This window comes from Ochlerotatus camptorhynchus, unplaced genomic scaffold (assembly GCF_037179485.1).
Source record: "Ochlerotatus camptorhynchus isolate MF236.1 unplaced genomic scaffold, CSIRO-AGI_Acam_v1.1 ptg000379l, whole genome shotgun sequence".
Lineage (NCBI taxonomy): Eukaryota > Metazoa > Arthropoda > Insecta > Diptera > Culicidae > Ochlerotatus > Ochlerotatus camptorhynchus.
This window is the reverse complement of record NW_027040867.1, coordinates 1,577,459-1,604,720: the sequence shown is the minus strand read 5'-3', so window position 1 is coordinate 1,604,720 and position 27,262 is coordinate 1,577,459. Positions and strand designations below refer to the sequence as shown.

General features: G+C 38.0%; 2 protein-coding genes across 4 annotated transcripts in view; one reads left to right on the top strand and one right to left on the bottom strand.

The window, feature by feature from the left end:
* LOC135710362 (HEAT repeat-containing protein 3) overlaps window positions 1-17,244 on the top strand; it is a 129,318-nt gene extending 112,074 nt beyond the window's left edge. The window contains exons 1-3 of one of the 3 annotated variants that reach the window (XM_065232914.1): window positions 14,945-14,967; window positions 15,035-15,640; window positions 15,703-17,244. In XM_065232914.1, coding sequence (XP_065088986.1) covers window positions 15,037-15,640; window positions 15,703-17,060 — 1,962 coding nt within the window. In that variant the 5' untranslated portion in view covers window positions 14,945-14,967; window positions 15,035-15,036 and the 3' untranslated portion in view covers window positions 17,061-17,244. Of the gene's footprint in view, window positions 1-14,944; window positions 14,974-15,034; window positions 15,641-15,702 lie in introns of those variants that run through there. The other 2 variants (XM_065232915.1, XM_065232913.1) reach the window with 2 other exon arrangements.
* LOC135710328 (gametocyte-specific factor 1 homolog) lies at window positions 6,302-8,029 on the bottom strand. The gene is made up of 4 exons (XM_065232848.1): window positions 7,889-8,029; window positions 7,596-7,779; window positions 7,190-7,357; window positions 6,302-7,117 (listed from the first exon to the last, which is right to left on the bottom strand). The coding sequence occupies exons 1-4, from the start codon at window positions 7,906-7,908 to the stop codon at window positions 6,953-6,955; spliced, it is 537 nt and encodes a 178-aa protein (XP_065088920.1). The 5' UTR covers window positions 7,909-8,029; the 3' UTR covers window positions 6,302-6,952.
* Window positions 17,245-27,262: the final 10,018 nt, after the last annotated feature.

Genomic DNA, 27,262 nt, shown 5'->3' with positions numbered 1-27,262 from the left:
ACCACTCCATGGCCTTTTTACCGTAATGGCAAGATGCCAAATCCGGCCAAAACAGTACGGAACAACCGTGTTTCTTCAGGAAAGGCAGCAGACGTTTATTCAAACACTCTTTCACATAAATTTCTTGGTTGACAGTCCCGGAAGCTATGAAAATGCTGCTTTTCAAGCCACAGGTACAGATGGCTTGCCAAACCAGATATTTCTTTGTGAACTTTGACAGTTTCATGTGCTTGAAAACATCCGCTACCTTTCCCCTTCCTTTTGCCGTATAAAACTCCTGTCCCGGAAGCTGCTTGTAGTCGGCTTTGACGTAGGTTTCGTCGTCCATTACCACGCAGTCAAACTTCGTCAGCATCGTCGTGTACAGCCTCCGGGATCGCGCTTTGCCCTCGTATTTTGTTTATCATCGCGATTTGGAGTCACTACCTTCTTGTAAGTCGATAGTCCGGCTCGTTTTTTGGCTCGATGCACGGTTGTAGACGATACACCCAGCTTATTTGCGGCATCTCGGAGAGAGAGGTTAGGGTTTCGCTTGAAACTACCGGCAACTCTCTTTGTCGTCTCAGCGGCTTCCGGTTTTCGATTTCCCCCCGATCCAGACTTCCTGGCTGTCGACAAACGTTCCCCAAACACTTTAATTACATTTGTAATGGTTGATTTGGCAACTTTTAGCGATTTTGCCAACTTTGCGTGCGAGTAGCTCGGATTGTCGCGATGCGCGAGCAAAATTTTGATACGCTGCTCTTCTTGCTTGGACGGCATTTTGACAACTGAAGAGTGAATTCCAAAATCAAAATAGGAGCAACATTCTACACACACACACCTTCAAAATGAGGGGTGTTCAGGTTTTTTAAATGCAAAATTGAAAGAAATACGTCAAGTTGATATTGACCAAATTTTGACCGTATCACCCTTTATATCATGTAATATAGGCCTTTTTAATGCAGCACCAACGTAGAATGCGCCATGCGAGTTCGAGAGGAAATGTCAAGCAAACCGTTTGTTAAGGGATGAACTAGCCTATGGCTAAAAATCTCTCTAATAAAGAAAAAAAAAAAACCAAACCGTTTGTTTACATCAGAATAAGGATTTTTCAAAACGCAAATTAAAGCATTTTTCATTAAACATTTTTATTTTTTTTTTTTATATTTATTAAGGAGACTTTCAGCCGTTGGCTGGCTCGTCTCCGACTCATTAAACATCTTGCCAATTTCTATCAGTAATTGTATTATTTTACGATTTTCCACTGATCTGAACTGATTTTTTACTCAACTATTCACGCGCAAGAAATCCGGAAGATCATAACCACTAAGGCATTATCCTAATTTTCCATTTTTCTCAACAACAATATTCGTGAACACCAGCAGGATCCTTTCAAAAACGATACAGAATTAAATTTTTCATCTGTAGATAAAGCTTTGGAGCATCTCAGATGAATCAATTTATCAGGAATAGTGAAAAAGTGTTCCGCTTCCAATGTCTCACGGCAGAAATTTCTGCTCACAACACTCTTTTTGAAGTTCTCTTATTCACCGCCAGAGGCTGAATCGATCACTTAGTTTCTATTAAAAAGGCGTATAGGCTGTCTTGCAATGAGCACTCATACATAGGATTTCCTGTGAAAAGTAGATGTATGAGTGCTCATTGCAAGACAGCCTACATTACATGATATAAGCCATAGTCTGTACGGGGTATTAGACTTGGATTTGTATAAATGAACTTAAGTTTCCTTCGACCTCATCGCTGGTTTTCAAGGTGATCACACCGTAGTCCACCTCGCTAGTGTACTTGCCAGCTAGCACATGCCCTGCTTACATTATGCTGGCTACTTTTTGCACAGTGCTATGCTAGTACACTAGCGCTACACACTTAGAAAAAATCATGTAAATTTGGGTGCTCTGAGACTGACATATACGACCTTAAATTGAGTCATAACAGACGCGAAATTCAACTCAATCAAATTTAGTTTTCGTCGAGAAACAAACTTTTCAGTCTCGGAGCACTTAATTTTACATGAAATATTTGTCTACGTCTGATCCTTTATGTCAAAGTAGGATTCCGATTAAAATTCTTCCCACCTTTTAGAAGATAAACATGAATTTAGTATATGTATTGGTATCCTTGTTGATTGTTTCATTGTAGCATATTAAACTCCCAGTAGAATGGATTAAACCCTATAAATACAACTTACAGTTGTGTTAGTGAGAGAGAGAAGGATTAGTAACTTCCATTTAATTCCACAACCTTATTTGCTTATCCTTGACAGATACGCGTATTTCGTCTACAATGTGCAGACTTTTTCAGTATCTTGTACTAAGGGGTCGTCCATTAATTATGTCACACACTTAGGGGGGAGGGGGGGGTTTTGAAAACTGTGACGAGCCATAGAAAAAAATTAAGGTTCATACAAAAAATGTGACAAAGGAGGGAGGGGGGTTGAAAATGAGCCAAATATGCGTGACATAATTAATGGACCATCCCTAATACTCGACTGAGGTGAGGTGAGGATGGGACGGTACTAATGGATATTATTTGTCGCTATTGAAAATTTAATCGCTGCTGAATTTACGTATGCCCGAAAAACATAAGTATAATAAAAGAACGAAATTACAATGATTTTTACTGTTGAATTTTGAGTACATTAAAATTTATTGTTAAATTATTGTACGGGAGAGAAAATAGATTTCGATTTTTAACGATACAATGCTCAAACAACGAAAATTAGTGTGATAAGATCAAATTTGTTCGAGAAAAATCACTTTTTTATGTTTTTAAGATGCTCTTTTTACTGTTAATTTCTCAAATACCATGATTTTCTTTGTTGTGAACAATGAATTTCGTTGTGATTTTATAGTAAAGGACAAAAATGTCCAATGTTTTGACAGTAAATATCATGGTTACAATGACAATGAAAATCATTGTATTTTTATTGGATTTTTTTTTACGGGTGGGCCCAAATTAGGGGCCTTTAGGCTGACATTACATCTATTTCCCCTAGTAGATTTTTAACAATGGGCCCAATCTTAGATCCATAGGCCAACATTAGAGCCATTTCCCCTATTGGCCGTCATTTGCATCAAAATCTCAAAAATGAAAATTTTCGCCATGTGAAACCGACTATGTATCGTGAGATATTCACCCCTATTCTTGTTTTCGTTCGAACCATACAAAAAAATGGATTCTGTGAATCTCTTTGTCTCCAGCCGATTGAAAACGAATCTACTCAGAGAGTGAGTCACTTTTACTCATTCGTATGGAGATATTTCTAAAAGCACTAACTCAAAGATAAATTAAATCAAAAAAGCTTAAAAAGTATGCAGATTTCCGCTTCGGCAGTAGTCATGCATGATTAAATTCGAAATAATCTTTCTTTTTTTTTTTCTTTTTTTATCCCCATAGGATTGCAATGATCGGGGTTGATGAGAAAATGTTTCAAGTGACTACGATGCCGGACGGATTAGTCTATGGTGACCAATTAAACACCGGATTCACGATATTGATTAATCATAATCTTCTTGAAAATCTTTATGTTTCGGTAATCGTTGGTCTGTCTTTGTCTATGTCTTCTTCTCATTCGTACGTCAATTTTAATGTCTGGATGTTTTCTTGTCTAATGTCATGATGTGTTTGTGTATCTGTTTGTGTGGATATGTGTTTGTGTGTTTGCACCAAATGATTATATTTCTTCCTCATCTCCTAGTTTTAACTGCGTTCAAGAATAATTAACAAAAAAAAAAAAAAAATAAATAAAAAAAAAGCAAACAAACAAAAAACGTTGCAGAAGTCGATACCATAACATATCTAACTTACTATCCACATTTTTTGACTAATACCTAAATATAATTTTTAATTTTATGACGATAAGTTGCTCTACTACTACTGCTAAAATCTGACTACTAAAATCTCAAAAAGATATCCTCACAAATGTATTTCACTCAACCAGGAATCTGAAAACCATTTGACGCTATAATAATACCTTGCACATGCTAGACACAAGAAGAGGCCAAAAGGCAAGCGTCCGACACACAAAACCCATCAAATCAACCCACAATCAACGATTCTACGAATCGCGAGCGCTCACGAATCATAAAACCGCCGACTGCGACACTCTGAAGGCGAAATTGACGGCTCTATGCGTCAAACACCGGCCCTCCAATCTACTCCCGCATCCAACACACACAAATCCCCATTACATCATCTAACGAATTCAAAACTCTGAAAATCACTCATCTATAGCAAGTGAGTGGAAGAAACCCTGCATGCAACCATTCTTCATGATACACTTTTTCTGCCTATCTTTCTATTAAGCCTGTGGACATGGTTAGCTTCGAAACTTCTTACCAAACTGGGAAATCTATCAGATCACAAAAACTTGAAAAATCTTTCAAAGGTATTATTGATTATTTTACACAAAAACCAGCAAGTAATATTAAATCTTTTGTATCGTATGCTAATGCCAATTGACTGTAACAAAACTAATATGCTAAAATAAAATAAATTTTAATAAAATTATATGCAAAAATTACTAGAAGATCATTACTTTATTGGTGAGAAGTTTCTAATAAGCCCTCCCAGTTCCTCTGTATACAGAACAAATCTGATACTATAATCAGAATTGCTCAGTCTGCATGAAGCAGCCGATTTCATCAAGGAAGTTCTATTAACAACCAAGAATTAATCGTTTGAGGTATACTGAAGCATTAGAAGGTGATATGTGTCACTATAGGAAATCATCATCGTTGCAAATATAAAGAAATCAAACATAACCCTTTGCTTCAGTGCCGTCAACCTCCATGTCGATGGGGAGGGGATTAAATTCGAAATAATCTTTCCAGTATTAAATTTTATTAATTTTGAATATTAATATACAATCCAAAAATATTAAAATTCAATCAAAACCTTATTAATATAGAATCAAAAATGATTAAAATTTATTCAAAAAATCTAATTTTCAATCTAATCAACCATGATTAAACTGGGTTTAATATCAGATGATTATTTTTTAGAAAGAGAATATTAATTTTTAATCCTTCGATATGATTAAACCATAGAGGTAACTCTAAGACCACTGGGTCCCGAAGAAAATCATTATTATTTTTGGCTCACTCAGTACCAGAACAACGGTCCCAAGCAGTCCCAAGCTATTTCACTCACCCCTGCATGTTCTGCATGAATCCACACACCCCTGATGTTATCTGTCAAACTTTCATAGCGAATCAAAACAAACATAGTGTAGTAATAGAATTTCAACTAGAATAGGGTACGTTAATCGTTTGCTTGGGACCAATAGGCTACTAAAGTGGTGAGCCAATTTAAAATCGTTAGTTTCGTATTGATTGTTGATTAAACTGAGTTTAATGTCAAATTGATTTAATTTCAAGCAAAATGGGAATAGTTTATTTTATCAGTGCTGAGAGTGACCTACGCTTTTTAGAAATTACTCCATGCGAATGATTAAACATTACTCACTCTGAGTTAATTTCGTTTTCAGTATACAACGCAACTAACAGCCCTCAAAAAATTCCACACGTTTGATGGATGTGTTTAAACACTTGATTTTTCAAATGCACAATCACATTTACTTTAAGTGTATTTCACCTTACTTCAATGTGTTATACACGGTAATTTCTAGTGTTTCAAACTTTGAAATATTGAAAATCTTTCACTATCGATTCAAGTGTATTGCATATTGAATCACACTACTGTTCTAAACAGGTGGATTTAAAGTGTTTTGCATTTCAATACGATGTGAAATGCTTGCTCAGAAAGGTAAACATCGACAACAAGAGTTATGACTTTATCCTATCAACTCGCTTCATATATGAGAACAACCGTGGCACAGTGGGGTCGAACGAAGAATCCGGCAGCAGCACACCCCAACGGTCCATGATCGAATCCCTAATCAGTCAGACGCATTAAAAAGATATGTGAAAGCTCTGGCCTCTGGCAGGTTTGTTTATATATTTCTTGATTCATTTTTAGAGTCGGCAAAGTAGAAGTCGATAAAGTAGAATATTGTAGAACATTGAACTATGATGTGCAAAGCTATTGATTTAATCATGTGAGGCACATAGACTCCAAGTGTGTCACGATTCAAATCCATTTGTTCAGGCATGATTCATAGCATAAGATTCACACATGAAATGGATGTGTTTCACAATAAGCGCAAAATTAAGTGTGAGACACATGATGATGAAGTGTAGAATTTTTTGAGTGTAGCACTCGGCAGGCAAACGATGGCTGCAGACAAATGTTTATTTCAATTTTAATTTTATTCATGAATGTTATATGTTATAAGCGTTCAAACCTGACACCCCAATAAAATAGTCCACAAAGTCGTAGGCTTAGATCAAAATCAAAAGTAACCGTCAAATACTATTGCAGATTTGAAAACTGTGATACATTTCCTATAATAATTGATCAAGTGTTTATAATTTGACTAGCCCGCATAGCACTTTCCAAATCTGTGAATTTTAACTAAATGATACACCATTTATTCAATTTCATATTTATTAACGATAACTTTTATGTATCGTTTACAATAAGCTGACCTTTGATTTGTCAGTATTGCTGTGCCCTGATGTTTAATATATGTTCCGTACATTTACTACTGCTGGATCAAACTTCTATTGCTCTTCTGGACAGTTTTAACATTTTTAACTCTATGTAGCTAAGGATCTTACTTAGCATTTGACTCCCTACGGTCACTTAACAGATTAATAGCTAAAAAAAAATTATTCATTTTCAAACTGCTTTTCAGAACGGAGAATTTTGTGTTTTTTCATTACGATTACTAAAAAAACATAATAGCCGCTGAAAGAAATTGACTAGCCATTGGAATTCAGTTTGGATACTTAACTACTGATAATCAAAAGGAAAATGTTTGATAACTTGACGTTTACATTCAACCTGTTGTGTAAACATACTCCATCTAACAGTTAGTAACGTGACATTAACGTTCCTCGTTCAGCTCACAATGGTTCCTGATTTTTCCCAGACGTTGGCGCTCGGCTTCCTTGAACGCTTTCTTCTGAGACGGTGTCATTCCGATGTTTTTACGAATGACATTCGTTCGCGAAGCATTTGCTCTAGGATTATAAGCCCGCACTGAAGGACCCTGTGGAATCACATAAATGGAGTTTCATTTTCTCTCAATTTTTAACAATACAAAACCATGCTGATGTCTTACCGCATCCCATAAATCTTCATCTTCCACTTCATTCTCAAAGACTTTCCCAACTGGGACTGCAACCTTCACCGAAGATGCTTCTTCCTGCGCAAAGGTGGCTGCTGAAGTAGCAACCGTTAGCTTGTATCGAACTAACGATTCCCGGTCCGGGCATACTTTTACATGATTCTAGGTAAACAAAAAACTTCTGATCAAAATTCTCACCAGAAAAAGAACCTGAGGTTTAGAAGAATGATGGTGAGCGGTTTTAGACTATGACTGCCTTGCTTGAGTCGAGGATCTAAATACTATAAATGAATTGGAGCTAGGTATGTAGCAAAAAAAAAACAGAATCTATTCCAATACTATGTTCCACAGCCACATCGACCCGAAGTCAAAACTGCCCCACTTAAATTTTGTTACTTACCGGCAGCTCCTGTTCCGGAAAATCGTGCGTTTCGTTAAAAGGGCACTGCACGTACTTCAAGTTCTTGTAATTTTTACGGCATTTGTATAGATGCGATTGCATCCGACTTGACATTATTTGGTGAGCCCTGTTATAAGGACATTCCACCATGTCTTCATACCCCGGAAGGGCCGAACTGTTCAGCCTACAAAACCAGAGAGAAAAATGTCAGGTTAGATTCAACCGTATGGAAAATTTGTTTAAAAAAGAAAAAAATGACTTAACAGAAAAAAAGTTATTAATAGTAAACTTACATGAATATTTGAGAATCCATTTCGATGGTTTCTTCGGATCAATTTAGAAACGTGGAATTTATTATTCAAAAAAACCAGAATCAGGGATCGAAAGCGATTGCAGCGAGTTACTTACCTTACTTGCAAAGGCAAGGCAAGGTTCAAACAAAAGGCAGCTTGCTGTTGTTAGAAGCAAAATACGTCCCTCTACACTGAAAATAATCGGCAACTTATAAGTTATATAGTTACGTGAAAAAGCACGTACACTCAAAGGATTTTCAAATCTAAATAGATTAAAAGTTATGCTAAATCACAACTCCCCTAATAAAAATTGTATGGTTAATTTGCTTAACGACGTGTTCTGGTTATCATCCAAACCATTTGTGGAATAGTTCAATGATTTGGGTTATCGTTCGTTTATGGTTATTTTTTATTAGGGTCTCCTTACCGACGCATAGCTTGGTATAAAGAGAGAGAATACTAACCGTATGGAGATACCTTTTTATTTTACACTTCAGTATTTTTCGCTTCATCGATTTTGTGGCGACGGCCGTTCGGTTCCCTCCAGTATGATCGCAGATGGCGGATGTCGATAGAAGTCCAAAAATACCTGATAATAATTAAACATTTTGAATCAGACTCCCCTAATAAAAATTGTAAGGTTAATTTGCTTAACGACGTGTTCTGGGTATCATCCAAACCATTTGTGGAATAGTTCAATGATTTGGGTTATCGTTCGTTTATGGTTATTTTTTATTAGGGTCACCACCGTACCACAGAATATTCTCACCTTTCTCGATTCCCTCACCGAAACTTATTTTTGTTCTTGATATCCCCATGATCAGCGGCAAAAGCATGGAATCCCACAGCGACAGTGATTCACTCCAAAGCAATGATGAATGACTAATGTTCTGCAAAATACTCGTACCTAATACCTTTGATGATCTTTTGCTGTGGATATTCAAACATCAGCATCTAAAATTATGGTGCTGCATTAAATTAATGTTTTATAAACACCTACTGCAGTTTTTTTTTTTTTTACTTGGTCAGATGGCAAACAATACTTGTTTGAGGCGGTTTATGTCGATTATTGACAAGAGCTAAACAGAGAACCGAATTTTTATGCATAATCATGAGCTATGACATGTTAATCATATTCATGCATAAAAACAAACCTGGAATAGATTACTTCTTAATCAAAGCTATGAATAAACCTCGGAATAAACAAAGCTAAATAAAATAAAGATTAAATTTTAATCTATTTTAGAATAGTAATATTTTTGAGTGTAGAGTATCCCATTTTATAGTACGTTCAGACTACAGAGTTATAACATGTTATAGCGCTATCTTGATGGTGGTATCTGTGTTGCAATTATTTGACAACCGTTATAACATGTTATAACTGCTCAGTCTGGCCAGCGTTTTAGTTTGCCGTAAATTTTACACGAACCACACGCTTATTCTGGTCAACTCAAAATTGAGTCGAATGTACTCATCTCAGTGGCAAGTATGGCTACTCAAAATTGAGTAGTCTTATGTTGACTCACTTTTGAGTAAACTTCGTTCTCACGTACACTGGGTCGTATGAATAAAAAGAGTTTACTTTACTTTCCCGTGCTTTTCTTACGGGGAATGTAAAGTAAACGCTTTTATTCATACGACCTACTGAGGCAAATAGACTTAAGAATTTCATAACACTCGACTAACACACAAAAATATTACAAAACGAATATAGATTAAATTGTATACATTTTATGGTTTTTCAAAATTTATACATTGGTAAGATTAAAATTTTCGTCAAAATTATACTAAGTCCGAATAACGGAGTGGAATTCGATCAGTGTTTACTAAAATGATAGGAAAAAGAACATCTGGGTTCTCTTCGGAGCTTCGTGCTGGTGAAGAGCTTCATCCCGGCGGATTACTACTGCGCCTGTGATCTGCTGGGCAGCTAGCATGCGTGAGCACGAGTTCATCAAAATGAACATCGAAATTGTAAATATTTTTTAAATAATATTCATAAAAATAAAATTATTAAAAACCCCTCCTGAGACAATTTTAATTTTAATTTGAAAACAACAATATTTACCATAAATAAAATAAAAAAGCGAAACATAGATTCTCTCGAATAAGCCGTATCTATTAATTGTAAGTATATTTCGATTTTATACTATGGCACGCATAAACCATTTTTATACTAAGTTTGCATTCTCTCGCTTTATACCGACCTTTGCGTCGGTACGGAGAGTTGCGATTTAGCGTAACTTTTATACTATTTAGATTTCAATATTTTTTGAGTGTATGAACCACAAATATGAATTTCATAAGCGCAACTTACACGGTAACCAGCGTAAACACATAAATGAGTAATTTTTTTTAGATTTATATGCAGCTGTCAAAAAATGTGTAAATTTGGAGATCCTAAAATGTGTTAAAAAAATACACATTTTAAGAATGTAATGCCGGTCAAAAAATGTGTATTTTTATACTCATTAATGGGTAAAAAAACTTCAACCTTTGCTGCATTTGTTGACGCACGCCATTTGCTAAATTTTCAGTGAAGAACAGTACCCGCATAAACGCGAACCATCACTTGATCTTACCGATAATGTTTATAAATTATTTATAATCCCTCCTAAACTTTAACTGAAATGGTTATGGAACTTTACATGAACGTTTGTGTGATAAAGTTTCAAGCTTATGTATTATGGTTTTTTGGAAGCAGACCTTACAAATAATGGGTTGTTAAGAACCATTACCATTCCAAATTCTTGTTTTCTCCATACATTTTCAGAAAGAGAACTATATAAGAACGTTTTTACTTATGATTTGAGAACATTAATGGTAATGGTTATGGTAGTCAGTAAGGTCCATTAATGGTTTTGTATTATCGCTCAACTTTACGTGGAATATATCGTGAATTGGTAATCAGTAAATTACAGGCAACCAATTCGCGATATATTCCACATAAAGTTGATCGATGTTACAAAACCATTCGTGGACCTTACTGACTACCATAACCATTACCATTAAAGTTCTCAAACCATAAGTTAAAAGGTTCTAATATAGTTCTCTTTCCGAAAATGTATGGAGAAAACAAAAATTTGGAACGGTAATGGTTCTTAACAACCCATTATTTGTAAGGTCCAGTTCAAAAAACCATAATACATAAGGTTGGAACTTTATCATTAAACGTTCATGTAAAGTTCCATAACCATTTCAGTTAAAGTTTAGCGGGGATTATAAACAATTTTTAATCATTTTAGGTAAGGTCAATTTATGGTTCGCGTTTATGCGGGTAGGTGTTTAAGTGTTTTTCTTCCCTTGATTTGTTTTCTGTGCTGTGTGTGTGTGTGTGTGTGTACAATCTAACCCCCACTGTCCGGCAGTGTTATTATGGAAGAAAACTGCTTTTTATTACCCTTAAATTAAAGCAGGTTTAGTCCGGGAGTTAGAAGGTGTTACAAGGGGTAAGTCACTCAGCACATTGTGTCGAAATTATATTCTACACAGCTTGGGCACATCCATCGGCACATTTTCGGCATACCTTCGGCACAATATCGTAGGCATGAGATTGTTGTTAATAAAATGGGAGCACTGCTGAATAACTATCATTCAAGTTGATCAGAACATTACGTGCTGTTTGCCTGTATGTTCAGGAACATCTTCTTATTGAATATATCAGAGGAACTCAGACCAGCAGTTCCCTTATAGATCTAAATACGAAATGAAGGTTCTATAGTGGGCTCAACAGAAAGAGGCAGTTAATCAGACCTCATTAGTACCCTCAATTATAACTTAAAAACTAAAAAAGTTTATTCATAACCCTCTATAGTCGGTCTCCAACAATGCTCCCCACCGGTTCCAACTCTTTCCGGCCGAAAGGCTACGTTTCTGGTCTGCCTTTGAGGGCATTATAAAACACTAAAACACAGGACTTTTATTACCCCATGGATCACAAATCACTGAAATTTCGCACACCCGCCACTTCCCCCGTCATCCTCAATCCGATTTATCCTTGCGATTTCAAACCAAAACATTCAAGGTGTCAGAAATACCGGGTTGCCAGGATGGGTATTTTACTAACAATCGCAGTTTGCTCTTTTACCGGCACAATCGGCATACTTGCGGCACACTGACAAAAAAGATGGCCCAAGATTGGTGTGCGGAGTTACCTACCCCTAGAGGTGTTAGCTCTATTGCAGCTCCAGTTACCCATTTCAGAATGCCTGGTAATTCACGACCACTCCGAGGTCACTTTTACTTACAATAAGCCCCGCATGTTCACTCTACCTTTATCAAATGGATAATGGTATCATAAACACACTTCCATATTCAAAAAATATTATTTCCAAATCTGGCATGTATATAGTTTTGAAATTTGTTCAACTGTATTAAATCGATTTGACTGGACATTTCTAATCAATTTTGTTTCGAATACCTCTTGATTCATCTGCTGGCAGCACTTACTGGCCCTTACCGGCGACCAACTCATCTGCCCGCAAATGCAATCGAGATATGTATAAGAACAATCTTCAACTGGAACGTACTCACCAAATCAATACATCCGAGAGCAAATTCCCGATGCTTATTTTTCTCTCGCAAACCCGTCGTCGTCGAACGGCAAAAAAAGGACACTCGGTGAGCAATTTTGTGACCCGGAATTTTCACTGAACATAAACCGCGAATTCACGAATTTCACCACACCCAACTGCGAAACACGTTCAGAAGCACTTTTGGTACAATTTCGATCAATTTCTTTCGAAAACACAACAAAAAAAGTTACAAGTGAGCCAACATCAACACCAATTGTGCCGAGCTCTTTCACGCACCTTGCAGCGCGTAAATAAACTGACATTAAAAATTATCACTCGCGATGCCACTAATTTCTGGTCCGGGAGAAAATCAAACAACGCAGATCACGACATCTCTTCTGATGCTTGCAAACATGTTGAATCACGTTTTCTTTCTCTATTCTAAAACTTCCCGGAAAGCGAGAAAACTACTAATCACACACGTATAAACGTCAGGGAGGCAGAGCGCCAGCGATAATCCGGCAATTGCAGCCGAAAACTATGAGAACTTAAAACACAACCGTATCCAAAGGCGTTCGAAACTGCACCCGAACTTTAGGTGAATCATCCTGTCGCAAAAAAGCCATGCAGGAGACGGATTCTTCATCGCCTTTAACTGGTTTCGCGCATTGGTCACAGGCGGAAGTCATGCTGACTCAGTTTCCAAAAGTGATTTAGAAACAGCTGTAGAGATGCTCTAATACGCAAAGAGGAATTGGATTCTCAAGATCGCCCAATGCTAGACAGTATACACTACAATATGACTGATTAGATAACTTTTTCACTGTTTTCACAACACAAAATATGCTCTAATTAGACGATTATCGCAACGAACTGCACTTTCCACTAACAACCAGTACAATCCCTAATAAACGAGCACCATACATGAACGATACCACAAATCATGCCACCGTACCACATATTGTTGGGGTGATAACCCGAATAGGTTGTTAGGCACTCTTTATGGTTATCGTTTATGCGGGATATTACAGGTTTACCGAACGGAAAAAAACGAATAACGATAGCCCGTGTGATAAAAAATCGACAAATTTAGCAGCGCACAATAACGACGATCAGATATGATGACACTGCAGTCACTCAATGCTCTCCCTTGATTTGTTTTCTGTGCTGACCACCAATGCTACCGACGCCAGGGAGGAAGCTCCCATACCTGGACGCTACCTATCGACCCATCAACTCATGAACCGAGGACCAATGGCTTCACTTCCCTTCCGAAGGAAGGCGTGATCCTCGGCGCGATCAGAGATGTTATGCCTCAGTGTTCCCGGCAGCGTCGACTGGGATTGAACCCAGGCTTGCTGGGGTGAGAGGTAATCTCGTTTACCACTACACCGCTACTTATTTTTGTTGATGGCATTTCTTTTTTTAATAAAAGATTATTGTATTCGAGCAATCTTTATTTTACCATTGACACAAATAAGAAAATTCCGAAGTTAATAAAAAAACATGCGCACCCATTATATTTAAGTTCTAGAAATGATTACTTTTTACCGAGCTTTTTACACATTTTGCTGTAAAAACCGTTCTTGAAAAATGTGTAAAAAATACACTACTTTTGACGTTTGCTGGGTTTGCACATAAATGTGTAAACGCAGTTTACACATTTTATGGGTAGGCCCCTTTTTTCACGAAATGTGTGAAATTTTACACATTAATGTGTTTACGCTGGTTACCGTGTATGAAAGATTTTCATCTAACATAACGTAGCTCTTAGACGCCTTTAGCAATTCCATTTTCTTAAGCGTTGAAAGACGAGTGGTCAACACACGAACTCCGTAATCTCAACGTCCATGGTTCCGTTCCAGTCTGCTCCAATTTATTATTTTTTTGTCAACATTATTTTTCATAAGGCAAATCAATGAATTTCATACTGATTTCTTGTGGCAAAAAATCATAAGTGTTTCTTATGGAATTCTTACGTTCTTTTGCCTGCGTGTATAGACTGAGTCAAATCCACTCGCCGGTATTTTCAGTTGCGGGAAGAGTTTTTGTTTTGATTTTTATTCAAGGAAATGGAAATTGCCTGCTCCGGATTCATTCTACCGGAGTAAAAAACGGTTCAACACCGTTTCCCTAAGCAATTCGTACTTACCTGAAGGCATTTCAGCCGGTTTTGAGTTACATTTTATATGAGGTTTCCTGCGACATGACTGGCATTTTTTTCCAAGTCCAGGATTTTGCTGACTGAGTGGCTTTTACTCAGTTTGACATTTCTCGTTTACTCAATTTTTGACAACTCGATATTTCGGACGAAAGTGAGTACGATCGACTCACCTGGTGAGTAAGCCGAAGTTAGCGTGCGCTCAACCTAGGTAAACTTAATATACATAATGGCTTATCTGATTTTAGTGTGCACTATTTGCAAAAATGAGTCGAATTCAATTTATTTTTGTGTTTGTCTCATCGTCCGTGCTGTGTCAAATTTGGTCGCGTAACATTTGACAGGTACTGGACGACTCGTAGTTGTTTTCGTTTCTCTTCGTGTGTGGTTCATTTTCACATTCGGTACATGTGCTCTGTTTATTAATTTGTTGATTTGTCGTGAAAAGTTAATACTATTTTCGTGTTCCAGCGATGGGAAAAGCCAAGAAAACGAGGCCACACAAGGCCAAATTGAATCCGACCGGTTTGGTGGATGTAAATGCTCTTATTGACCAGGAATTGGCTAACGGCAAATCTGACTCACCGATTCAAGCCATCGTGGATCAGCTGCAGTCGGCCAGTACGGAGGACAAAATCTGTGGACTACAAACATTGGCCACCATTTGCCAGAACGATGTGAATATTGGGTCCGTGGTGGAAAGCGATATCGTACGGATCGCTGCTAGTTTGTTGATGGATCCGGATCTAAGTGTCCGTCATGCCACGGCGGGTGCTTTCCGGAACTTGTCGGTGCAGAGTGTGGAAATATGTGAGTACATGGTGGACCAGGATGTGTTAACGCCGCTGTTGGCTCTTTTGAACCAATATACGTCCTCCGCGGGAGAGTGGAAACCCACATTCGATAAAACAATGCAGGACCAGATGGATGAAAAGTCCGATACCTTCCTGCAGGCCGTCAATCTGTTGTGGAATTTGTGCGAGAGTACGTCAGTAGCGCTGGACAGCTTCAATCAATCGCAACTGCTGGAGAGCTTTGTCAGGTGTCTGGATGTTAGTGTTTATGGAAAAGAAATTGGTAAGAGCAATTCGGATAATAATTCTTGCCCTAATTTTGATCTTGAATTCCTCGAATTTCAGCTGTAGCCGTGGCCCAATGTCTGCTGGTGATCTCCGAGGATAATGCAGCATCTTGGCGGATTCTGTCAACTTTTGGCAATGAAATCTCGGCCCTGCTGTCCCAGGACGGGGACAATCCAAGTGTTTTATTACGTACTGTTGCTGCTGGCATCATCGCCAACGTTCCGGCACTTTCAGCTACTTACCTAAGTCAACTGTTCCTTGCATTATCCAAAACTCTTGAAGTCAACCATCGCACCGCATTGAATAGTGTCACAAGTTCGTTGCCATTGCTGCAGCAAAAAGATGTCGCAGATTTGGAAGTTATAGACGACGCTCAAATGGAGGAAGAATCACCGGAGCAGTCCTTCCAGAGGAGACGGCGAGCCGATATGCCATCGGAAGTTGAGCTGGATATTAGAAACGTAGGCTGGCTCCTACAGGCGCAGAGAATTGCTGCGGAAATTTTGACCAACATATGCTCAACCGAAGAAGAGGAATGGCAAGACGATATGGATGATGACAATCTGTCGGAGGCGGAAAGCGTACACGATTACGAATCCAACGGAGCCAATGCCAGTGTGCAGAATACCGACAAGTTGCCAGTAGAGGCGCTGGAGGCAATCAAATCTCTAGGTCTGGTAGAGAAATTGTGGCAAAAAGCACAACCGATAGCGGAAAATGTCGGACAAATTCTTGTTGAGAACGATAAAAATTTGTTAAAACGTGTTAATAATTTGCGCGCTTCCTCCATGCTGTGTCTCCATAATCTATGCAACAACATTTCCTCCGACGATCTGGGTGGAGCAGAAGGCATCTATCAAGTTTGGCTGGAGCTCGGACAGCAAGTTTTCCAAGGACACCAGAACCCCAAGCTGCTGGAGGCTTCCACTTCGCTCATGCGTGCCACATTGGAACATTTGCGCAAGAACCCAGAACTATTCAAACAGATGACCGAAAGCGACCTTCAATTGATGCTGAACGGTGTAAATGAGTGCCAAGATGCGGAAATCCGTGCCAACTGGCTTCGAATGTTGGGAATCCTCGGCTGCTTGTTGCCGGAACCTCTAATCAAACTGATTATAGATTTTGTCCTCACCACTAGTCTCAAAGAACAAGACATTTGGACCATTTCGGAAGCCATGGACTCGATGATGGATATTTTCGCTGATAATGATTGGAATCAAGTTGTGCACGATCTGGGCATGGTCGCCAAATGTAAGGAGTTGGATCGCAGAATGAAAGCCAAGCTGAAACAGAACAAACGGGAACTCAACGAACGCTATCCGGCTGTTTGCACCGTTCGAACCAATCTGAGCCGGTTCTGCAAGTACTTGGAAACGGAAATGAAGAAGTTCAAGCCCACCATAGAGGCTTAAAGGAAGTGATGATCCTCTGATAGGTACACTAATACAATCGCGTGAACAACCTTACCTAACAATACATATTGAAAATTCTATTGAATCCAGATTATAGTTTTCCATCTGCCTCTTTAGTCGTTATAGATGTAACAGAGATGCATTATAATAAATAAAATCTATGATTTTTTTTTGGTAGAAACTATCTTGCATGCGTTGATAACAATGATGGAGTTTTAGAGAAAGTCAGAAACCAATGTAAATGGCATCAGTAGGTAGGATAAGGTGAGGCAAGTCGGTTCATCTAGTTTATTTACTTATTTTTTTGTTAACATCAATAGTCTTCTTTCGAAGACATCAAATAAAGAACACTGGCAACTCTGCCAGAATCCAAGCGACAGATACAGTGTAGCGCTGCGCTCGAGCGAAGGTGGAAGTACTGCATAGAAAAATGAGCAAATACACAAACTTTTCTTCTGAGGTTGTAATCTTTGCTATCAAATCGTTCGAAGCATTTACCTTTGAGTGGCAGATGACGCGATTGTGTCGGTCTCATAGCGATCGTATGAGAAAATAGAATAGTTGCCAGTCTTCTTGATATTTAGTCTTTGTTTCTATACTATGAATGACACCGAATGAAACCTAGTCTAAACCACTTCAAACTAAGGAATAACGAATAGAAAATTAGGAATCACATTGATGAATACTAAATCATTTTTTCTTGTTTCAAGATCATCCTCGGTGGGCAAAGCCGAGTCTTGTCACTATCAATAAGGCATAACAAGTAACAAGGACGAAGATGTGTTCCTTTGATTATTGAAAAATCCTGTTCCCTTAGTTTGAAGTAGTAAGGACTAGGAATCGGTGGTAGATCTTACATCTCGTAACGTACCACGAAAAGGTACCTGGTACCATATTGGCTACCCACTTTACGGGGCCAATTTATGCTTAGAGTAGACTGCCCATAAAAGCATAACTGTCCCATATGAATAGGAAATCAAGCAAAGATGGGACAATTATGCTTTTATGGGCAGTAGAGCTCTACTCTACTTTAACTATATCAGTGCTTTTAACGTGCACAAATCAATAATACTTTTTTTTTCGCTACTACAGCTACAAAAAATATAAGAGCATGAAATATGAATATTTACAACAATTGCGAAAGAATCCAATGTCATTTCAATGCGTCTGGACAGAATTGAACTTGGTATAACGTAATTGGAATCAAGAAGCAGTGTTATATTTTTAATAATATCTTAACCAGTTTTTGCCTTGCTATCAAATTTATCGGTACGTAGGGAAAGGTAAATAAATTTAGAAGTACTTACCTTTAGTGGTACATTCAATTTATTTAATCAAATCCACTTGAAAAAGAGAGGTAAAGCGCGAGTTGTGTTGAATAGGACGGAAATAAGTCCAAAAATTAGTTAAAGAAGCTGGTGATCTTCTGACATGACCTTTCAACTGGGCTGTCGTGTTACAACCAAATCTTACAAGCATTTAGATTGTTACTTGGGCAGTGCTACTTCCATTAACTTTGCATTATGGAGTCATAAGATATTATAATGACATTTTGTATTTGTAAATTACAATAAGGTGTAGTGGTAAGCGTGATTACCTCTCACCCCAGCAGGCCTAGGGGAACCACTGGACTAGGGGGTTAGTCCCTAAATAAGCCAACTTAGCGGTTGGTACAGCGTATACACTGAACAATTACAATTACAATAAACCAAAATTGCAACTTTTAATTACTCGGCTACTAATAAGTTCCAGCATAATTCTGCCAACAGAGATGCCAACTTTTTTCCTGCATACCAAGCTTCAAATGGTGCAGCAATCTGATGGAATCTTTCGCCGTGTTCATCGGTTTCGGTGCTCAATTGTTTTTCGAGTTGATCGAGATGGCAATGCAGGAAATGGATTTTTAGGGACGTGCACATTTATATCGTTGAGCGCGATTATCATACTCTCAATAATTGATCGGAATCTTGGAGACCGATTTGTTCCAAGACAATTATGAACCACATCTTTAACGCATCTCCAGGCAACTTGTTCCTTTGGCAAAATATTGTTTTCGAAGACTGCACTCTTCTCGATTGTATGACATTCCCCCGAAAGCCATTCCCCAGAATGCCATTCCCCAGAACGGACTATTCCCAATAAAACCATTCCTAAGAATACACCATTCCCCAGAATGTACAATTCCCCAGAAAAGTATGCCATGTATTAGAATGACTATTTTTGTTTATTATAGTCACTCCTGGAATCTTCTTTTGGGGGGGCAGCCTAAGGGTTTCAATGGATTTGTAGACTGGACAAGGGTTCGTGGATTTGCCAGTCCCTTGTCACGTGTTGATAGACGTACATCTTGTCGTTTGTCTTCCAAAGGTCTTCAATGAAGTTGATTCACCCTGCTGCAACAAACCATCAGGCAGAACTTTACAACCAGTGAAGTATCTGCAGTCAGGTCATCCTTGCACTGATGGTGGGTTCTATTCACATCACATCACATCATTATAGTCACTCCTGGAATCTTCTTTCGCGTATATAAAAAGAATAGAAAAACTTCTTAATGGATCAAGGCGTTTTCCTTTCTCTGAAAATATAAGAAAAGGAAATAATTAATTCTTTGGATATACGATAAAGAAGGGAATATACTCTTCTTTTAATATATGAAAGAGAACATGATTATTTCTTTAAATCTTATATATATAAAAATGAATTTCTGTCTGTGTGTCTGTCTGTCTGTCTGACCCTTATAGACTCGGAAACTACTGAACCGATTGGCGTGAAAATTTGTATACAGGGGTTTTTGGGGCCGTGGAAGGTTCTTATGATGGTTCGAGACCCCTCCCCCTTCTGTAAGGGGGGGCTCCCATACAAATGAAACAGAAATTTCTGCATAACTCGAGAACTAATCAAGCAAATGGAACCAAATTAGGCATATGGGGGCGAGTGTGGGGGTATAAGGAGAAAATCATAGGGGTTAGCCCCTTAGATAATAGGGGGGGGGGCTACGTACAATATAGCATGCTTTTTTTAAAATCGGCGCATAAACTCAAGCTAATATTGAATCCCGAGCAAGACCGGGCACACTCAGATAGTATATGATAAAGAAGGGAATATTCCCTTCTTGGAAAATATAAGAAAAGGAAATAATTAATTCTTTTTATAAACGATAAAGATGGGAATATTCCCTTCTTTTAATATATAAAAGAGAACATCATTAATTCGTTTAATATATAATAAAGATGAGAATATTCTGTTCTTTGAAAATTTAAGAAAAGAAAATTATTAATTCTTTGGATATACGATAAAGAATGGAATACTCCCTTAGTCTCTACTTTAAATATGTAAATAATATGAAAAAGAAGGGAATATTCCCTTCTTTGAAAATATAACAAAAAGAAAGAATTAATTATTTGGATAAACGATAAAGAAGGGAATATTCCCTTTTTTGAATATATAGAAGAGAACATCATCAATTCGTTAAATATATGATAAAGAAGGGAATAATCCCTTCTTCGAAAATATAAGAAAAGGAAAAAAATAATTATTTGGATAAACGATAAAGAAGGGAATATTCCTTTCTTTGAATATATAAAAAGGAAAATAATTAATTCTTTGGATGTATGATAAAGAAGGGAATATTCCCAACCTCTATGATATTCCCTTCTTTGAATATATAAAAGAAAACATCATTAATTCGCTAAATTTATGATAAAGGAGGGAATATCCCCTTCTTTGAAAATATAAGAAAAGGAAATAATTAATTCTTTGGATTAACGATAACGCAAGGAATATTCCCTTCTTTGAATATATAAAAGAGAAAACCATTAATTCTTTGGATGCATGATAAAGAAGGGAATATTCCCTTCTTTTAATACATAAGGAAAATATATAATCAATAGGTCGTATGAATAAAAGCGTTTACTTTACTTTCCCCGTAAGAAAAGCACGGGAAAGTAAAGTAAACTCTTTTTATTCATACGGCCCATTAGCTTTTCGCAAGGGATTCGGGGTAATGACCATTTGGGATAATAACGAGTGGAATAGTTTTATAAATTTGTAATCGGTAGTTCAACCGGTAGTTGCACCGATTTTTAATCTATGGCGAGAAATTCTTCAACTCAGGTCGAACAATTCTTCGATAAGGTTTAACAGTTTCCGACTGGTTGAATTGGATTGCATAATAGACCCTTTGACTTATTAAATGATGAACGAAGTGCTCGAAAACTTGAAGGTTGTCATTTTATAAAGAGCTAAAAAATGGTTTGGAATTGATAAATACATAGTTCCATAAAAGTAAACATAGTAGGGGTATTCACGTAGGGTCGTATTATTAACTAAGCGTATTTGCTAAAAGTTTACCACTGCTTGTATGTGAACGAACCATGGTAACATTGCTATGTTTGGATGCGTAAAGTACGGACTGTCAAAATCATCTGCCATGACTACCACTCGTGCAAAAACAAATTAGATGCCGGCTTCTGTTTACAGTTTTGTTGACGTACGGCGCGAGCGGCACGAGAAACGAAACGAAATGCGAGAAACGAAGGGTGCGCTGATTTTGTTACGGTCATGACATTAATAAAATGCAGCAATTATGTTTTGAACTAATTGAGAAGTTTATTCAATTGCAAAATTGGATTTAATTTTTAAAGTTTTCTTTTCGCTTGATAACATATTTCCTGTCACATAAAACGAAGAACAACAACATCATGAACTCACCATTTTATGTTGGTGATTTATTAATGGAAAAAATACATTTTAGAACCCCTCAGACGTGGTATTCTAAAAAGACGTAAATGAATACACATCAAAATCGAGGAGTATTGACAGACAGCCCTCGTAAGTCTTTTTCCTTTGAAAATAAAACGAGCTCGTAAACATTTGGGTATATATACACGGTATACAAGAAATACACTAAATACCATACGCTACGTGAATACCCCTAGTGTTTTATCAATAGTAAAAAAAGAGAAGTGAAAATTTCTAATTTCATCATCTTTTCTGGGGAATGGTACATTCTGGGGATTTTTTCTATTTATTTATTTATTTCGTCAACCAACGTAGACTAGTACAATTAATTAATACAGTTTTGTTTTCTTAAATATATATTTATATAAAAAAGTAGTGTCAGCTTTCTTGTCTTTTCTTTTATGAGTTGTTATTTCTTATGGAATAAAAATATTGCTTTAGTTTATGCCGAGACATTGTAAAGTCAATGGTTTCGCAGTGTTTATTGTAAGAGGCCATCATGCGGTTTAATGGCCCATATTTTGCATAATTTGTGCGATGATGTTTTATGGCAAATAGATTTCGATTTCGGAGTTGCCGAGTGGGTGCATGGAAATTTAATTTTGATAAAAGTTCTGTTGAGTCAATTCGCTGCGAAACGATATCATTTACAAATGAAACCATTGCATATTCACGACGCTCTTTTAATGTTTGTATGTTTATAAGCATGCAGCGGGCTTCATATGATGGAAGAGGAAATGAAGTCCAACCTAATTTACGAAGAGCGTATAATAGAAATTGTTTTTGTACTGATTCTAATCTTTCTTCGTGCGTGATTGAAAATGGAGACCATACAATGCTGCAATATTCCAGTATTGACCTCACATAGGCAATATATAGTGTTTTAATTGTGTAAGGGTCCTGAAAGTTATAGCAAAAGTTATAGATTTTCTGGGTAATGGTTCATTCTGGGGATTTTTTCTCTGGGAAATGGTGCATTCTGGGGAATGGTATTCTGGGGAATAGCTTTCAGGGGAATGTCATACAATCCTCTTCTCTACCTTCCTGATATCCGGGCCAATAAATATTCCTGCCGATCGAATAAAATTAAGATTATTCTACCGTATATATATTTACTTGTTACCTCCTTTAAGTTTAGCTGGACTTGTCCAATGACTTAATAAAGTTTTTAACTATCCCTAGTTTGATATGAAGGGGAAGAAGTAAGATTGAGTCTCTGGAACGAGTGGTGGGTATATTACATTAGATTTCCTTAGCTGATGTTGTCCATGCATTTCCCAATCAGTTTTCAAGTACTCATCAAACCAATACTCATGAACCAAACTTCGGGAACTCTTTTGTCGTGACTCAAGGCTCGACTACGCATACCAATATCATCATCGGTTTGGGGTAAGTTGATTGATTGATTTCTTTATGATAGAGACTTTCAGCCGTTGGCTGGTTCGTCTCTGAGGGGGGGGTGGGGGTAAGTTTCCTCTATCCGATGATGCTGTTAATTTGCGTTCGATTGGCGATGGAAGAACTCAAAGTTTTGTTTATAAAAGTAGATAAAGTCTGGAACGCGCAAAAATTGGTGTATTACTGTTAAAAAAGCATAAAAAAAACCTGAAATGCTGCATTTGGAAGTTGAGTGTATATACAATGGTTGCTATGATGAGTTTTCACCGTTTGCTCTCCAGTTTTCAAAATGACGTCCAAGTAAAAGGAGCAGCGTGTCATAATTTTGCTCGCGCTGCAAGAGAATCCGACGTTCTCACACACCAAGTTGGCAAAATTGCTGGATGTGGCCAAATCGACCGTGACAAACGTGTTAAAAGTGTTCGGGGAGCGACTGTTGACCGCTAGGAAGCCTGGAAGCGGTGGCAATCGTAATCCGGACGAGGCAGTGACGACGAAGAAGGTGGCGGTGGAATATAAGTGGAATCCTACCTAACCTCTCCATCCGGGACGTCGCTGGCAAGCCCAATGTCTCCCATACTACTGTGCAGCGGGCCAAAAAACGAGCCGGGTTGTTGACGTTTAAGAAGGTGAAGGTGGCGAACCGAGATTACAAACAAAACACGTTGACAAAGCAGCGGTCCCGAAAGCTGTATACGAATCTGCTCACAAAGTTCGACTGTGTCGTCATGGACGACGAAACTTATGTGAAGGCGGACTTCAAGCAGCTACCGGGACAGGAGTTTGCATCATCAGGAAAAGGGAAGGTAACTGAAATTTTCAAAACCATCAAAATATCGAAGTTCCCGAAAAAAATATCTCGTCTGGCAGGCCATATGCACGTGCGGTATAAAAAACTGTATTTTCATTACTACGGGGACTATCAATCAAGAGATCAATCCAGGAGTGTCTGGAAAAGCGGCTGCTACCATTCCTAAAGCAACATAATAGACCTGTGCTGTTCTGGCCGGACTTGGCGAGCTGCCACTATGGAAAAAAAGGCAATCGAGTGGTACGATGCGAACAACGCCGAAGACCATAACTCTCCCAACAGCCCAGAACTCCGCCCTATCGAACGGTATTGGGCCTTGGTCAAACGGAATCCCAAAAAAGAAAAAAAAATCTAATGTATCCATGGAAAACGAGCAGCAGTTTAAATCTAACTGGCGTTCGGCGACGAATAAGGTCGATGAGACCACTATGCAAAATTTAATGGAAGGGGTTAAGCGGAAGGCACGGCAGTTCGGATTTGGCAAACCAAAAGAATAAACGAATTTTTTTTTCCTTTAAATATATGAATTAAACTACCAAAAGAAAAATAAGGAGATTTTTGTGATATGAATTTTTACTGAAAGAAACGATTTTTAATTGTTGGTCTACAATATATTGAATTGGTTCCACTTTTTGATAGCTCGAAATACTATCCGCAAGACTATAAATATAGCGACTATAATCCGGTTGTCCATGTCAAAATAGGAACAATCGATTATCTGTCAAAGTCATAGGAAAAGTTATTCCAATCAAGCAAAAGACCTGTCAAATGGATAAGATGTCGCCTCTTTATCCAATTAAGTTTCTTTAGTTTTAGCACAAACGAAGTAACAGACGACTAACTGACGAAGAAATCAATTCAAATAATGTGGTTTGCTGTAATAGAATTGTCTTAGAAGCTTGTGCCATCAGCCACCAGATATGCTAGTATTTTTGGTTTTGATTTGAACAAAGTTGATTTTGTGTGCAATGATCTTTGACAGTGTGCAAAGAGTGTATCATCAACAATCAATGCGAAACTAACGATTTTAAATTAGCTCACTACTTGACTAGCCTATTGGTCCCAAGCAAAACGATTAACGAACCCCATTCTAGAATAAATTACAGTACTACACTTTGTTTTGATTCGCTAGGAAAGTTTAATATATAAAATAAGGGGTTCGTGGATTTTACTATGTTTCGAGGGGTGCATCGATTAGCTTGGGACCAAAGAGAGTACCAGAGCTGAGCCAAAAAGTTGAGCACGTTTCTTCTTCTTTCTTCCTTTCTTTCCTTTATTTAACGTTGGTCTCTGTTCTGCAATCTAGTGCCAATCACCGACGGACATCGATTGCCATCCATTGACGGCAATCGAATGTGCAGGAAGGCAGCTTCCACATCTTCGTAGGATATCGCACCCATTCACAACACACATGGGCCGAGACCAACGGCTTTACTTCCCTTCCGAAGGAAGACGTGACCAGAGATTTTTATGCCTCAGAAAAATTCCACCGACATGGACTGGGATTGAACCCAGACCCATTGGGGTGAGAAAGTAGTCACGCTTACCACTACACCACCGGTGCCGGCGAGCACGTTTCTTCGGGACCTTCTGGTCTTAGAGTTACCTCTATGCTACACCGCCAGTTGCCAAACAGGTTGGGAAATGGCAACAACCCTTTCGGTGAACAGTGGGTGTGCTTGTTTGGAAACCCAATCCAATCCAATCCAATCCAATCCAATCCAATCCTGGTTTCTATTTGGAGGAACCAAGCAAAATGAAGTGTTTTTGTGCAATTTTACTAGACGAAACTCTTCTACAATATCAGTGCGCCCATGCCACGTGGATAACATTTTACCAATCTAGAAGATGAGGCGTTGTGTCGAGCTTGGCTTGGCTGTCTGTGCTTGATGTGTCTCAAGGTTCGATTATTGGGATAAATCGGAAAGCAGAAAACTTGTAAAAGATAATCTATGAGTGGGCTACGTTTTAGTTGAGCTCCAGTTAGTTGGGCTGTAGCCCACCTAAATCGAAGTCAAACGTCTTTTTTGACATTGCAGATTCATTTTCAAGGGGCTCATGGATGAACAATTTGGATAGTTGCGAAACGATTTTGGTGATAATAGACAATCGATGTATCCGCAAGCAATTTTCAGCTTTGACAGCTCAGCCCAACTAACGAAAGCCTTTCACTAAGTGGGCCATGGGTTTAGCCCAACGAGCGAAAGTTGACTGTATTATATAACAGTCAGGTGAAATTTTATCAACAAATACGCAAGAAAGTTTGCCGGATGTATAGCACATAGAAATGCTCGTTAGCAAAGTTGTGGTTCCCCGGAAGATACGATCTTGGAATATATAATCGCCCATTTTGGGCCTATCGAGCAGAAAACTTCAAATAAATCCATGATTTCAGAGTTATGCGTCAATTCAGTCAATTATGCGTATGGTACGATACTTTAGTTAATAAGCTACCGAACGAAGTCAATGAGAACGCGTGGTATGAAGGTTTGCACCCATTATACCAAAAAACAAAAGAAGCGCTCCGACCGAATCATGTTTTATCTTCATCCGATAGGCCGAAGTGAATTCATTGGCGTTTCAATGGCATTTCAATGCTTTAGGCCCAGTTTAGAATCCGTAGGCCGAGTTTGGCGTCAAGAAGCAGTGTTAGACTTTTGACAATATCTCAACGATTGGTTTCTCTTTATCAAATCTTACGGTATGTACAGAAAGGTAAATTAATGTGCAAGCCATTAGTAATAATAACATCCCGTTTAGTGCTAAACTGCGCTAGATTAAGAAAGACTAAGTGCGGGTTGTGCTTAATAGGCCGGAAATGGGGTAGTTAACCCTACTGTAGTAACAATCAAGAGCAAATTTTCATTATGTCGTAAGTAACATTCGCACCAATCCGAGAAAAATAAGGTTTTGTTTTGATGACCGAAAAGTTATTCCTATTTCCAAGTAAACACATATAATCTCATAGTGATAGCAATGTTTAACATATTTAGCAGGGTTTTAATCATACAAATGCAAATCGCTAGCTTTCATGCTAAAAAATACTGGTTTTTGAGTCAAAAGTTATTATACGTCGTTTGGTGGCCCCTATTGTTACTTAAGTCAAAGTGTATTTACCAGGATATGCGGGAGAATTATCAATTACGTCTCCTTACGTGCAGCCCATTCATCATTTTAGGACCACCGAAATCATCTTAGCAACAAACAGTTCGATTTATTCACTTTAATAATGAGAAAGCGAAACGACGAACGT

Bases quoted from the DNA above. Each gene is read 5' to 3' on its own strand.
- LOC135710328 (XM_065232848.1), bottom strand. From the start codon at position 7,908: ATGGATTCTCAAATATTCAT. The intron at 7,780-7,888 runs GTAAGTTTACTA...CTGGTTTTGTAG, and splicing joins ATGGATTCTCAAATATTCAT to GCTGAACAGTTCGGCCCTTC. The intron at 7,118-7,189 runs GTAAGACATCAG...GTGATTCCACAG, and splicing joins ATGAAGATTTATGGGATGCG to GGTCCTTCAGTGCGGGCTTA.